This window comes from Emys orbicularis, chromosome 9, assembly GCF_028017835.1.
Source record: "Emys orbicularis isolate rEmyOrb1 chromosome 9, rEmyOrb1.hap1, whole genome shotgun sequence".
NCBI lineage: Eukaryota > Metazoa > Chordata > Testudines > Emydidae > Emys > Emys orbicularis.
Genome location: NC_088691.1, coordinates 10,358,931 through 10,373,005, shown reverse-complemented (window position 1 = coordinate 10,373,005; position 14,075 = coordinate 10,358,931). Strand labels below are relative to the sequence as shown.

Genomic DNA, 14,075 nt, shown 5'->3' with positions numbered 1-14,075 from the left:
CGCCTGGACTCAATGATTTAATTTGCTGACATGATTGTCAGTTAAATTATATTGATAATCAAGTGAGAAATGTAAAAATGCATGAAAAAATACAAGCAGAACTGATGGTCTTGTGGCTGCAGGGTTTAATCTTTGTGTCAGAGAAGGCCAATTATCAAGGAATGAGAAGTCTCCCTGTCTGGTTTTTTCAGTCTTGTTTATTGTAGGGTATGAAGCAAGCCACAAGGGAGTCAGTGTATGAAGGATGAAGAATTTTCATCTACTCTCGAATTTCAAGAGACCATTCTTTACCCTTACTTTATCCACTCATTGTAGTCTGCTATAGTATCTCTGGCCCATTAGTGAGACAAAGCCATTGTCTATGCAATCACTTGGCTTTACCTTCCTTCCACTCTCCCTGTCCCCAAAGAAATGCTTCACACTGATGGTGTATCTAATCTTCTGCAGGGGGTTAGCAGGGAAAGGTCACTCTCACATTAGGTTGGACCATGTGGCAGCAACTGAATGAAGCTGAAGTCTTTGTCACAGATGTACTAGGGCAGTTTTATTGTGAACAACACTATAATGAAAGCTGTCGTGACTACCCAAGGGACCAGCAAATATATGTTGCCTAGTACAGGTGCATCTTTAACTAAAGGTCAAACAAACCTATACTGAAAACTTGGAAATACTCTAAAATGATTGCTTAAGACAGACTCTTGTCTGCTAGATGTTGTGCATGTTTGGGCTGTATGGGCTTAATTTGAAAACCAGGCTCCCGTATCTGCAAATAACTGCTGGTGTCATTACACATGTACAAATGCTGGCAAGTAGCTGTCTAATAACTGGACTGTGCCCACAAATTAGGCAGTTAGACATTAATTGCCATCACCTGCATGTGCAATTAATTATACCTGCAAAATTGCTCTTGCAAGTAAATAACTGTATTAACAAAGATAATAAAATAATAACAAAAATAAAATTGCTAGTACAAAATGGTTGGCTGATCGATTAAATTAAAAAAAAAGCTCTGTACGCTTAGTGTCCAAAGAAATCTCTAGAAAACAGATATTTAGGTCAACTTGAGATCCTATACTCTAGGAATACAATACTTTTAAATACTCTCTCCTCTCTGCTTCTGTTACCCTGTGGACTTAATAAGGAAAGATTGTACAAAAAATGTTATTTGTCTGCCCTAAAATGAAAAATCAAGATGGAGTTAATAAAATTTTCATCAAGTATATATAAAATTAATGCAGCCGATCCTCCCTAACCTACAAACTTTACAATTCACAGTAAAAAAAAAAGGTTGTCTCCTCCCACTTTTCAGAAAGATTTAGGGAATGACCTAGGGAATGACCCTAAACCCACAAGTGAACGGAAAGACTCCCAAAGACTCCCTAGTGTAATAAGGAGATGTCATGTTACTAAAAATACATTCGCTAGCACATTATGACATATTAGAAATAATTAAAATTGAACTGTAATTATTAAAATAATTATATATAGTATATCTTGCTTCAGATCTGGGAAAAGGCAAACAATCAGGATTATGTATGAGAATATACAAGCTCATGGATACCTAATTGTTTATGCAATTACTAATGAAAATGGGGTATTTGTGTGTGCAAGTGGTTATTAGGTGCATAACTGACCATCTGAGAATGCAAACACCCAGTTTACTTGTGCAGTTATGGAAACAGCATGTGCAAATTAGGCATTTCATTGCCAAAACATTGATGCATGTGGCTTTCTGAAAACCTGTCTTTGTGATATGGTATCGTTGCTTGTTCTGTTGTTTCTGTTCACTGACGGCCAGGTTTAAAGGTAATTAGGCACTTTTGAAAATCCTAGTAGGCACCTATTGCATTGCTAGGCATCTAAATACTTTTAAAAATATAACCCTCTGGATTCTGATACCTCAGTCGGATCTGTGTGGGTGGATCCCTGTGCCCAATGGGGATCTTCATACATGCAAAGATTAATTCACTGGGACATGATAGTAGGATTGGGCTTTACTTGCTATATCACAACTGTTCTCACAATAATTAAATACAGATTATCAAGGCTCTACTGTATTAATATGTAGAACCTTTGGGAATAAAATTTGGGGCTTAAGTGACAAGCCTTTCTTTTACTATTTTGCCACTGCCGCGTTATTTTCCCCCTACCTTTGAATCAGTGACTAGTTTGGACTCATTTTTTATACTTTATCCCTGATGGAAAATAGAACTGCTCCTGAATGCTTAAAAATAATCTGGGGCTATGCAGAAATTTGTCATTACACATTCAATCCCCTAGTCTTGGGATCAGGGTTGATCTACATTCAGCTGCACATCACTGGGAGTTGCAGACCTGAATTATCAAACAACATAGGATTTGTTTAAAACGAACTCGGAAGATATTAATAATGAACTCGACGTGATCCAGGCCTCAATCACGTCAGTGGCTAAGGAGTCAAAAATTTTTGGTTCACAATTCACAGCGGGCGAGAGAAAAAGCTAACATATGGAAATAACTATTGATGGACACAATTATATTTTAACCGAGAATACCAAAGGCTTGAAAGCTCTAAGAAATCAAATTAATGACCTGGAAAACAAGCTCAAATTAAGAAACATCAGGTTGGGGGTGGATCCCTAGGGCTTATTTGAGACAGGAAAAGAATTTTTTTTTAATGGATAATGGAAGTGGTGGGGATGGATAATTTTTGATTCCCTCCGCAATATATCTCAGCTCATTGTATTTTCAGGAATGACAATTGGGAACACCCATCATGATGCTTCCTAAATGTGCAACATGTTATGGACCACACCATCACCTGCAAATCATCTGCCTTTTCCAAACTCAACAACATAGAGGACCAGACTCTGATCTAATTTTCAGTGGTGTAAATCTGGACAAAGTGGAGTTACTCTGTAACTAAAGCAGTATAACTAAAATTATAATCTGCTCTGTAGACTTCATAATGGCTTTAAAAGATGCAAATTAAAAAATTAATTTCAGAACTTCTTCATACATTTAAATATTGCCACTATGATACCTTTTCCGCAAGATCATGTACTTTCTGGGCCTGAATCTTTGCTTGCACCAGTGGAAATCAGAAGTTACACCTCTGAAGCCAATAAAGTGCAAAACTGATAGGCTTTCTCTCTATTTACAGAATGTTAATCCTGTGATTATAATAATATTAAATGTCATTCATGCGGTGCCTGATTGCTGATGCATTATAGCCATTTCAAACAAAATGCAATACTTCAGAGAGATACCAATTATACGGTTATATGTACCCTGCAAAAATAAAGTGCTACTTAAAGTTAAGTACTTTCTACTAGCTTTGTATTGTATGAGGTTAACATGCCAGGACTCCACTAGGCATTTGGCAGGACTGTTCCATAGTTCAGGCGGAATCATATTTTGAATAAGGACTTTGTTCCATAACTAGAATCAGACAATACTGTAACAAAAACATCATTTTATTTTATATACGTTTATTTATAAAGGGGCAAATCCTGATCCCACTGAGGTTAATGGCAAAACGACTGTCGGTTTCAGTAAAACCAAGATTTGGCCCTCAGAAAACAGATTTCTTTTTCAGTAGAAAACTCCCGGTGTTCAGGGTAGGGATAATCAGGGCGGCATGGACCTGGCTGAGAGCACAGGAGACATGTGTATATCCACACTTCAGTGCCTCGGTGAAACTGTGGTTTCCGCAAGCGCAGCAAAAGGATAGCTCAAGTCCATTCAGAAAACATGGATCCCTCTACATGACAGATGGGAGCAATGATACCTAAGCCACTGGGCAACACCCCGGCTTTATCACAGAGTTCCACAACAAACGCTTTTGCAGAGCACAGTTATTAAATCACAGCTCAGTATTAAGAAATACTTACTCTTTAGTGCTGGTTAATCTGTGATTAGGTATCGGAGAAATACATGGTGGAAGTAGGCATGAGGCTGAGGTGTCCTCCAGACGCTGTTTCTTGGTTTCACCAAACGTATCCAAGCTTTCGGACTGCTTGAACAAAACAAAAACAGCCTGAAAAATGCAGCATCTAAGCACAAATTCTCCTTACCATTAAGAGAAAGTCAAGAATCTCAGCATATTTCCTTTGTAGTAGCAGCAGCTAAAATACTGATATCTAAGAGAAGTGAAAATAACTAAAAAAAAAAAAAGGCCTAAATGTGCTGATCTGTATTGCAAACACATGACTAAGTTATATAACAACTAACCCAGCTGGATAATTGTAAAGCAAATGCCTCACTTTACTATAGTTTGTTTCTGTATTGCATCATAATGAATAAATAATCAAGATCTCAGGACCTGATCCTGCAAAATCTTATTCACATGAATATCTTTTACTCATTAATATACTTGAAGTCAATGAGACAGCTTTCATGAGTAAGGATTATTCAGATGACTGAGAGGCTGCAGACCTGAGCCCTAAAGTGCTAGTGATTAGCAAGGGGTAGATGGTTCAAAATTTACCTTGACAGATTCCCTGTTGCATGACCTCAGTGCCTGAACTAAGAAGATATAAGTAAAGCTGATTACTGCTCTATCACTGGAACCTTCATACCGTCTCTCAAGCCCATGCGCTTGTGCCTTAAATACATCTTTTAATAAAATGATTTCAAAACCCAAATCAGTCTCTTCATGCCATGTTTTAAACACGTGCAGCACAAACCCTAATTGACTTGCTTCCTCCTGCGTCACCGTGAGCAGCGATAGTGATGAGCATACAACAACCAAAATGGAAGAGAAAGGGCTATTTTAATACTCAGCTGAGTATTTTTATTCTAGCGGAACACCCAAGCATCCCAGAGAGTGTACCTTTTCATCATGGCAGTTCCTGATGCAAAGTCCCAGCTAATGCAGTGAGGAGGTTCCCCCAACTCTTTTAGATAACCCATCATATTCCTTGAGCCCTAGGTTTAGCTACCAGTATTGTAGTCTTCTTCTAGCCAGGATTCTTACTGACTATCACCCCACTGAGTTAGCAATTCTACAAGTTATTAGCGTATTATTCCCATAAACCCCAGCACACATGTGCATGCACACAAAATACACATTCACAAAATGCCTTTCTTTCTGCATAATTTTAATTCATAGGCCAGAGTAAAAGCAGCGATTCAGCTCCTGCAGACCTTACTCATGAATATTCCCACTTAAGTCAATGTGAGTATTCACATGAGTAAGGGCTGCATGCCTTTGTCATGCATTAACTCCCTCCTTCTATCATCAGACTACTCTAAATCAGCATTTTAATGCCGTTCAGGCTGACAGCTGAAGTCACATTCCCAAAGATTTATAAAATTTGGGGTATAAAAATCTTAAATGATGTCTTCTCTCTGAGAGACCAGAGCATAACCATTTCAGCTGGAAAATCCCTCTACAAAAATTCATTTATGATATAAAACCTCCCTTTCGTTTCTGAAAGCACATTTTAGTTTGAAGCATACTGTCATATCCCACAAGACAGGATACCCTTGGGCATAAATAACATAAAACACACGATAAAACATAGTCCCTTAAGTAAAAATATATTCTGCGTTTCAGGTAGTTGCAAAGGGGGAGCAGCTAGTTAAGCAAATCGTATTTCTATAAATCACATTTGTGTATATAACAAAATTATATTTTTAAAGTCAGAATTCACCAGTGGCATAAGCCAGCACAACTCCATTGACTTGAATGAAGCAGTGCCTAAGTCAGTGGTGAATCGGCTTGTATCTCTCCAGACAATAAAAACCTGCCTTCTAAACAGAAGTCACATTTTCTGGGTACACTCAATCCTCAGTAATTTGCACTAATTCTTGGGAATCCCACTGCAGATTACTGAATACTGCAAATGAATGGGAAAGTGAGCAACCGCAATGGAAAAGCACAAAAGACACATCACCACATATACACTGTTCATTGATTTTGACAGTTAGAGTTTGGTTTTAAATAGTTTATGATGAAAATTCACAATGCACTGGTAAATGTAGTATAGCATCTTTTGTAAAAAAACAATCATGCCTTAGTAATCGGATACCTCTTTATAGAACTGTTTCTTCAATTAAATCTTTGCGGAGAGGTTTTGGGGCAGGTATGAAGAAATGCAGATGACTGAGGTAACGGTTCTATCTGGTACCTACCTAGCTGACACATGGAAAGGGAGTGGTTTCCCTTGGACTATAAAAATTACTTACCTTGTGCTTCCTTTTGGATTTTGTGGCGGGCTTTTCAGCGACTGCGGTGGGGGACTCTCGAGATTGTCGCCTGTGTTTCACATTTGCCTCTCGTGGTTCAGTTTTCACAGTCACTGTCTCACAAGGGTCTTGTCCGGGTATTCTAGAGAGTAAACTAAGATCTATTTTCACCCAAAGGGATTTGAGTTCTTCAAATTCCCTCAGTGGGGACAGAAGTTCATTTTGCACAATTGGGATCGGTGAAAAGAGTTGTTCCTCTAAATCATTGCTGGTCTGGTCTATTGATGTGTTGCTGCTGTTGCTAGTTAAACTACTTACACTGAGGATGTTACTACTGGAGTCTTTTACTTTGAGGCCATTGGCAGGCCCACTGAAAGCTGGTAATATTTTAGCCTGCAGGCTCTCTTCCTGGTCTGTGTTTGAATCAGAAGTAGACGAATCGGTTTCAATAAATTCACGGGATTTAGGGACAGTTTTGCTAGGGCCTCTGTACTTTTTCTTCTCAGAAGCAAGTCCCGTGCTAGTCCGTGGTTCTTTTCTTGGAGCTGTCTTTCCAGCTGCTGCTTTTGTGCGAACCTTTGGCTGCTCTGGTGGTTCCTGTGTATCTTTTTCTTTGGGAGTGTTGCTGGTATTATTTGGTTTGGGCCAGTTATACTCTTCTACACTGGAAGTCCTTTCTACCTTTTTGGGTTGCTTTTTCCCAGGAGTCCTTTGTGAAGTTGGCTCATTATGAGCTGGTGACTTCTGCTTGGAGCTTTTTGCCTCTGGAGTTTTCTGGGCAACTCGTGGTTTGGCTTTCTCCCGGATGGGACTAAGGACGGCCCTGTCTTTGGAATCGGTCTGGGGCAGACTGTTATTAAGCTTCCCTTTGTTTTGTCCTTCAGTCTGTTGGCTGCTCTGAGACTGAGAACTGTTCTCACTATGAGTCTCATTTTGGTTGTTGATAATGGTCTTGTTATGGGGATTCACTTTATTTAGCCATTTATCCAGCTGCCACTTGTTTGTTGAAGGAGGTTCAGGCTGCAGATCGAAGAACGATAGGAAACAAATCTTAGAGAAGCAATGCTTTTTAGTTTAAACCACAATTACATTTTTAACACAGCCTTTTATTTCAGTCAACCAGCGGTTATTGCTACTTTTACTACAGTATTTATGGTTAATTAGGCTTCCTTATCTAGTTTCCAATGTGGCCCTGGAGAAATTTAATACAACGAAAAAGTTAAGCAGGTCCCTGAAGATGTATTTTTTGTCATGGTGCCTTTCCTTAGTCCCAGACAAATACTGTGCCAATAAAATCTTCTCTGGTACTGGGCAAAAATCTAAATATTTCTCTGAAGTAACTGAAATGTGGGCCAGAAGGTTTTCCCCAAAGCTAAAATGAGTTTGTGGATCATGTGTTTGATAGCACAAAGGGAGAAGAAAGCAAATAACAGTAAACAGAATAGGACTTCTATGTTTTCTGAAGGATAAAAGGAGTTTGCTTTCAGAGATAAGGCTTTTTCCTGAGAGTGTGCTGGGAGAAGGGGCTTGAATTCATAGCTTTACCTCCGGAGTTGCGCTGCGTGACTCTTCGTTACACTCACTGTCACTGGAGCTGCTTTCGCTGTCGGAATCGGACTCGGAGCTGCTCTCTGACTCACTTGAGCTCCCAGAGCCTCCGCTGGAATGTGCTAAAACTGCACCATGTGCTGTCTGCAAAGGAAGGCCACTGTGGGGAAAGACAGACATTCAGTTGAATATGCTATTTGACCAATTGTTATTTTAAAAGTCTAACCTAGGAAAATTGATGGTGATGACCCTGGTCTTATTGTCTGTACTCTGCCACAATTCCCATTCACTTCATTTTGACTCCACAAAGTCTCAAATGGGAATTTTGCTCAGTAAGGACTGAAAGATCCAGCCACTATTGACAAAGCCCTGGCTGGGATGATTTAGTTGGGAATTGGTCCTGCTTTGAGCAGGGGGTTGGACTAGATGACCTCCTGAGGTCCCTTCCAACCCTGATATTCTATGATTCTATGATTCTATTTGTAAATACTTTGGGTTTATGCTTCACGGGACACATTTATGATGCTGTTAATAATAAATAATAATAATAACAACAATCCAGTGAGAAACAGCTTAGTGCCACAAGCCTGAGCTTATTAGTGTGAGGGTTGCAAAAACTAACGCTCATACTTAAATAATTTACAAATGGAAAAAATGGTCTCTTTATTTTTTGTCAGTACATTCATAATTGATGTCCAAATGAGAGACATTAGGCAACTAATATTGGACATAACGCTTCATTTTAAATGAACACTTTTTAGTGTTTTACACCGTAGGATACAAAAGCTACATATTTATGACAACTCTCCAGAAGTTCCACGGAGTCTTTATTTGTAGCTGGTTTTTCCACCCATGTTGTGATAGTGCACTAAGGACATGGAGCTCCTGTTGGAAATGAACATTCCTAGAGCACTTACTTTTCAGCACTCCCCCACTCCCCTTCCCATTTATGAAAAGACCCTCTGCTGTCATCTTTTTCAGCATTTATTTTAACACCAATGGGTGTAAAGGAACCCCGTTTTTAGTATTATGGAAGTTTGCCAATCAGAGTCTTTAAAAACTCATTTTTAATTTTCAGATTGTTGTCAGAGAGATAATCATAAGATTTTATGTCTGTTCAACTGATCTATACTGCAACTGATTGATTTTAAATTTGTGAAGCTGACAAAGCAAAGTGTTTGAAAACTGACACAATTTGCTAGTACTCCTTTATGGATACCCAATACTTCACCTTAATATATCAGATGATGTGTGAGTCCCATACAGAAACATCTTTGCAAGCCTAGGAGTTTTCTGTGAGCACTAATCCTTATTTTACCCTCTCTTAACTTTCTATTCTCCTTTTTTCCAAGGACTCCAGCCACGTATGGAAGTGCTCTCCCTGACCCCAATCAAACCAGTTCAACGTAGGTGAGTACACGAGGAACCCTCACAAGAAAGATGCAGTAAACAATGGACTTGGACTGGTGAGGGCCATAAAAATTCTGTGTCTGATTCCATTCCACTATAGTCGGTGGAAGTGTTGCCCCTGACTTCAGTGGCAGCCATATCTACCCCTTAATTCTTCCCTCTTTCTAACCTACTTTCTCTTTCCACCCATGTACTTAGCTGTTTGTACACCCAATACCTCACCCCATGGCTGGGAACGTAATTATCTCTCTAAGCACTGCAATGCCCCTCCTCCTCTCACCACAAGTGGGAGTGGAAAAGTCTTCTCACAACATGCCCTCCCATCCTTAAAGAGATTCCTCTTCTAATTTAAATGTTAACGATTACATCTCAAGTGAACTATGCAGATGAAAAGGGCCCTGCTTGGACAGGAAAGAAAAAACGTTTCAAATGAAGTTGTAACTTGCAAGTTTCAAGTATGCTAGCAACATGGCTAATTTAATGATGCTTGTAATAAACCAACATGTATGCGCACCATTGCCCTCCGTTGGATGGAATCCGAACTGTCCAGATTTGCATTATAGTTCCTCTTTTAATAGCTAGTGCAGATTCTCCTTTGACTCTAGAGATAAAGACTGATGCTTTTTGGAACTGAAGGGTCTAATCATCTATCCCTGACATAGCTGTTAAGGCTTGAAGAGCCACAGTTTCCAGTATAGCAGAAACCATCAAATTCCTAAGTGATCACGAACTTATCACAATATTAACAAATTGTTTCTTACTTGTCACTGACCCAGGTATGAGCACCAAACTATGCTCACTTTGGCCCTTATTTGGGAAAGCATCCCTAGTCAGGAAAGTTGCTTATTCCTATTGAAGTCAAGGTTACTTAAGCCCATGCTTATAGTAAAGAACACGCTAAAGTACTTTGCTGAATTGAGGCCTAAGAATGGAGGTTCCAAAAATGCAGGATGAAAGTCTGATCAGGTATCCGTCCTGCCATTTTAATAGTTTTGTTATATTTACAAATGTGTCTCATGTCCACTGACAAAACATCTGGGTGCTTTGTGGTTCATTATGAAACAAACTATCCACTTGGGTAGCGACAGACCCTTAACTTAGTTGCTCATTAAATGCACAAAAGTATTTTTAAAAACCCAAACAAAAACCAAACCAAACTAAACCAAACCCGGGGAAACTTCACTCCAATAAATTAATAGTAGAACCGGTCAAAAAAAAAAAAAGACTATCAAATGAACATTTTTGCCCACCAGAAAAGAAAAATGGATTAACCAACATCAAAATTTTAGGAATATGGTGATTTTGACCATTTAGTTAATGATTTTTTGGGGGCATTACTGAATTTAAAATAAAATTAGACATTTTGTGCTTCATTTCAAGTTTTGTAAACCAAAAAATTCCAGTTTTCCTTTTCAGTTTTGGGATTTTGTTTGGGGGAGGGGGACGTTTCCTCTTATTTTTCCTCTTTTTACCTTTTTCTGCCTTTTTCAGAAAGAATGGTAATGTGACAAAAATTCATTTTTCACATTTTTTCCCTGCTTTCTAACTAGTGAAAGACAGAAAACAGTAAGAAAGCGTTGTAATATGAGGAAAAACCTGCTTTCCAACTAGAAAAAGGGGGAAACAGTAAAAATGGCTGACAACTAGGTTTTTCCCACCTCATCATACTTTCTACCTTCCCCCCTGCTTTCCAGTGGAAAAGAGGTAAGAAAAAGGGAGAGAAAAGGGAACAAATCCATGAAAATCCCAAAATCAAATTGGAAAACCAAAATTTTTCAGTCTCCAAAAATAAAAATAAACCACAAAATGTTGACACATCAATGTGATAATAAATACTTTCATCTGAAAATGTCAAAATGTTTTGGATTGACATTTCTGAATTGAAAATTTTTGGAACTTTTTGTTTTGTGAAAAGTTTCAGTATTTCAACTTTTCATCCCTATTCAGGATGGAAACAAATGTTGAAACCTCACAATTTTCTTACCTGCTGGTATGATTAGCCAGCTATATTTACGACAGTGGTTCTCAAACTGGCCGCGGTTCACCGCTCCAGGCCAATGGGGGCTGTGGGAAGCGGCGCGGGACAAGGGATTTGCTGGCCGCCACTTCCCGCAGCCCCCATTGGCCTGGAGTGGCGAACCGCGGCCAGTGGGAGCCGTGATCGGCCGAACCTGCGGACCCAGCAGGTAAACAAACTGGCCCGGCCCGCCAGGGGCTTTCCCTACACAAGCGGCAGCCCCAGTTTGAGAACCACTGATTTACAAGGAAATATGCAAGCTTTATATGGTGCTCTTTGGGTTCCCAAATGACACAGAGCAAATGAAATAATAATAATAATACCTTGCTTTTATCTAGTGTTTTTCCTCAGTAGAGATCAAAGTGCATTACCAAGGAGATAAGCACCATTATCCCCATTTTACAGATGGGGAAACTGAGGCATAGGGAGGTGACGTGACTTGCCCAAGGTCAATCAGCAGGCCAATGGCCAAACCAGAAATATAATCCATGTCTCCCGAGTCTCAGGTCTGTGCTCTACACCTTAGAAATGCTCTGTTGATGGCAGTGGAAAGTTCACTCTATATTATATCTGATGTAATGGATAAATACTCCAACAATGGATCAAAATGGGAGAGGCTGGTCTCTCAGTAGCCAGATCCCAGATCATTCAGGCCTTTAAACATAACCTATACTGTGAAGTGTATTTGGAAGTGAATAGGTACTGTAGCCAGTACGTGCACATCTAAAACATGTAGGTGAGGTCTGTAACTGACAAAGAGCTCAAAGGGCAAGAACAAAACCATGGAAATAGATGTCAGACCCAACCTGGCCTTATTTTCTTTCTTGTTGCTCACCATTCCCAGAGAAGTTCTCATGGGTGAAACATTACTGAATAACATAGCTGGGCAAGCTTGCAGGAGGAACCGGACAGACTCAAAATGTTTTTCTTACAAAACAACCATGAGGTCATATTTGTCTTTAATCGAGGCTAATAAAATTATGCCTTAGCTACATCAGGCAGTTTGATGCTGCAGACATCATTACCAAACTAGATTTTTAAAAGTAAACGTATTCACTTTTCATCATGTAGTTTGTGTTTAAGAGTAACCCTGTTTGTATGCTTGGCCACACAATCAGATAAGACCTGAAATGCCTTTCCTCACAAAGCTAAAGATAAAGAACATCTTGCATATAGCTCTATGCACAATCAACTTCTAATAATGCTGTTCAGCAGAATAGAAGAATGTATACAGACCTTTCACACACAAGTGAATGGGGAAAAAAATCCTCATTTCCAAGGGGGAGATGAGTTTAATGGAGAGATTATAGTTCGTTTAAAAAAAAATAAAAATAAAAATCTGCCTTTCCGTGAAAAAATATTCGTTGGTTTGAACTCTCCCCTGAGGCCACTTTTGGCTCTAAGCCTAGAAAGTGGTTTTCTATAAAGATTACGGGGCTGATCCTGAAAACATTTACTCAAGGTAGTAGTGCTTACTTGAGTGGGACTGACTCACATGAGTATGGACTGAACAAATTGAGGTTTGCATCTGTAAGAGAAATGCAAAGCAAGCTTTGCTGTGTTGCTAGGTTCCAGCCTAGGAATGCCAGCCCGGATGAGGTTTGAAACTGATTTAAAGCATTTTATCAACAGGAAGCAAGCCCTCAGAGTGACTAAAGGGGGCAGAAAGCTTTGGTATTTGGGCTGCTGAGCTGTTATTTTCCAGTAGGCGCTGAGTGTTCCCTCTGTCTCTGAATATTTACAAACTAAGTTTCTGTCTCATTGGAACCAAAAATAACAAATGATGCTGCTGCACAAAAGACTGAAACACGGTCTGGGCAAAAAGCGTGCAAATGAAAGACAGTCAATTACTATTGTTTGTGATTGTAGGCCCCAGGCACCTACTATGCAGACACAGTCCTTGCCCCAAAGAGCTTGCAATGTGACCAGACAAAGCAAATACTGGAAGTATCATACATCTCTGGCCTTGGAACTGAACCCTGCTCTCCGAAGACCCAGTTGAGTGCCTCTCAAGTTAGCAGGACAAGGTGCTTGGTCCTATTTTTCAGTTTATTCTTCCTTTATAGGGTGACCAGACAGCAAATGTGAAAAATCGGGACAGGGGGTCGGGGGTAATAGGAGCCTATATAAGAAAAAGACCCCAAAATCGGGACTGTCCGTATAAAACTGGGACATCTGGTCACCCTATTCCTTTACCACATGCTCCTATCCCAGTACTCTGCACTCTAGCTCCACCCTGCAGGGAAGCAGATTGTGAACTGCGTGCACTGTGACAAGTGACTGTAGCAGTGGGTTTACTGTGAAGAAACAGACACATAGGGCACCGTACTGAGAGAGGCTCTTTATGACAGCAGAGGCAGCGCTATAGGTATATGCTCCTAGCCATTGCTACTTACACATTGCAGACCTGATTCCCTACCTATTCATTCACCCCAGTGTAAGTGAGACTAGTGCCATTGGAGTTACACCCACAGTGTAGTTGACAGCAGGATCAACCCCTCTGACTCCATCCTCTGGCACAGACCATCATGGACACATCTGTGGTTGCCTACCAGAGCAGCTGGCAAGCATGGGGTCAATGGATGAAGCACACAGAAAGGGACTCTGGAATCAGGTAGGAGGGAAGCTGCTCTTTGTTGTTGGCCTCCAGCAGCTTTCATCCATTCCTCCCCCCCCCCCCCCTGCCCCATGATCTAGTTTTCTCTTTGTTGGTGCATGTGGGGAAACTCCCTGCCGCAAATTCACCACAAATGTTTACAGTGTTTGAGTGTATGACACCTCATGTGTAACTTGATACTCAGCATTGTCGTAGTGGGCACAAAGTACCCGATAGAAAAGGCCCTGTGGAGCAAACCAGGCACCAGCATCTAGAAGTGGGTTGCTGGACCAGTTGATCTCAAGGCCGAGAGTTGCTGAACTGTCTTGAATG

The 14,075-nt window shown here is 40.1% G+C and overlaps 1 protein-coding gene across 1 annotated transcript in view; it reads right to left on the bottom strand.

Annotated features, from left to right (window-relative positions):
• AFF2 (ALF transcription elongation factor 2) overlaps nucleotides 1-14,075 on the bottom strand; it is a 290,365-nt gene that overhangs the window by 25,817 nt on the left and 250,473 nt on the right. Inside the window, exons 10-12 of the mRNA XM_065410909.1 lie at nucleotides 7,717-7,879; nucleotides 6,172-7,191; nucleotides 3,873-3,997 (exon numbers count right to left, since the gene is read on the bottom strand). Coding sequence (XP_065266981.1) covers nucleotides 3,873-3,997; nucleotides 6,172-7,191; nucleotides 7,717-7,879 — 1,308 coding nt within the window. The remainder of the gene's footprint in view (nucleotides 1-3,872; nucleotides 3,998-6,171; nucleotides 7,192-7,716; nucleotides 7,880-14,075) is intronic.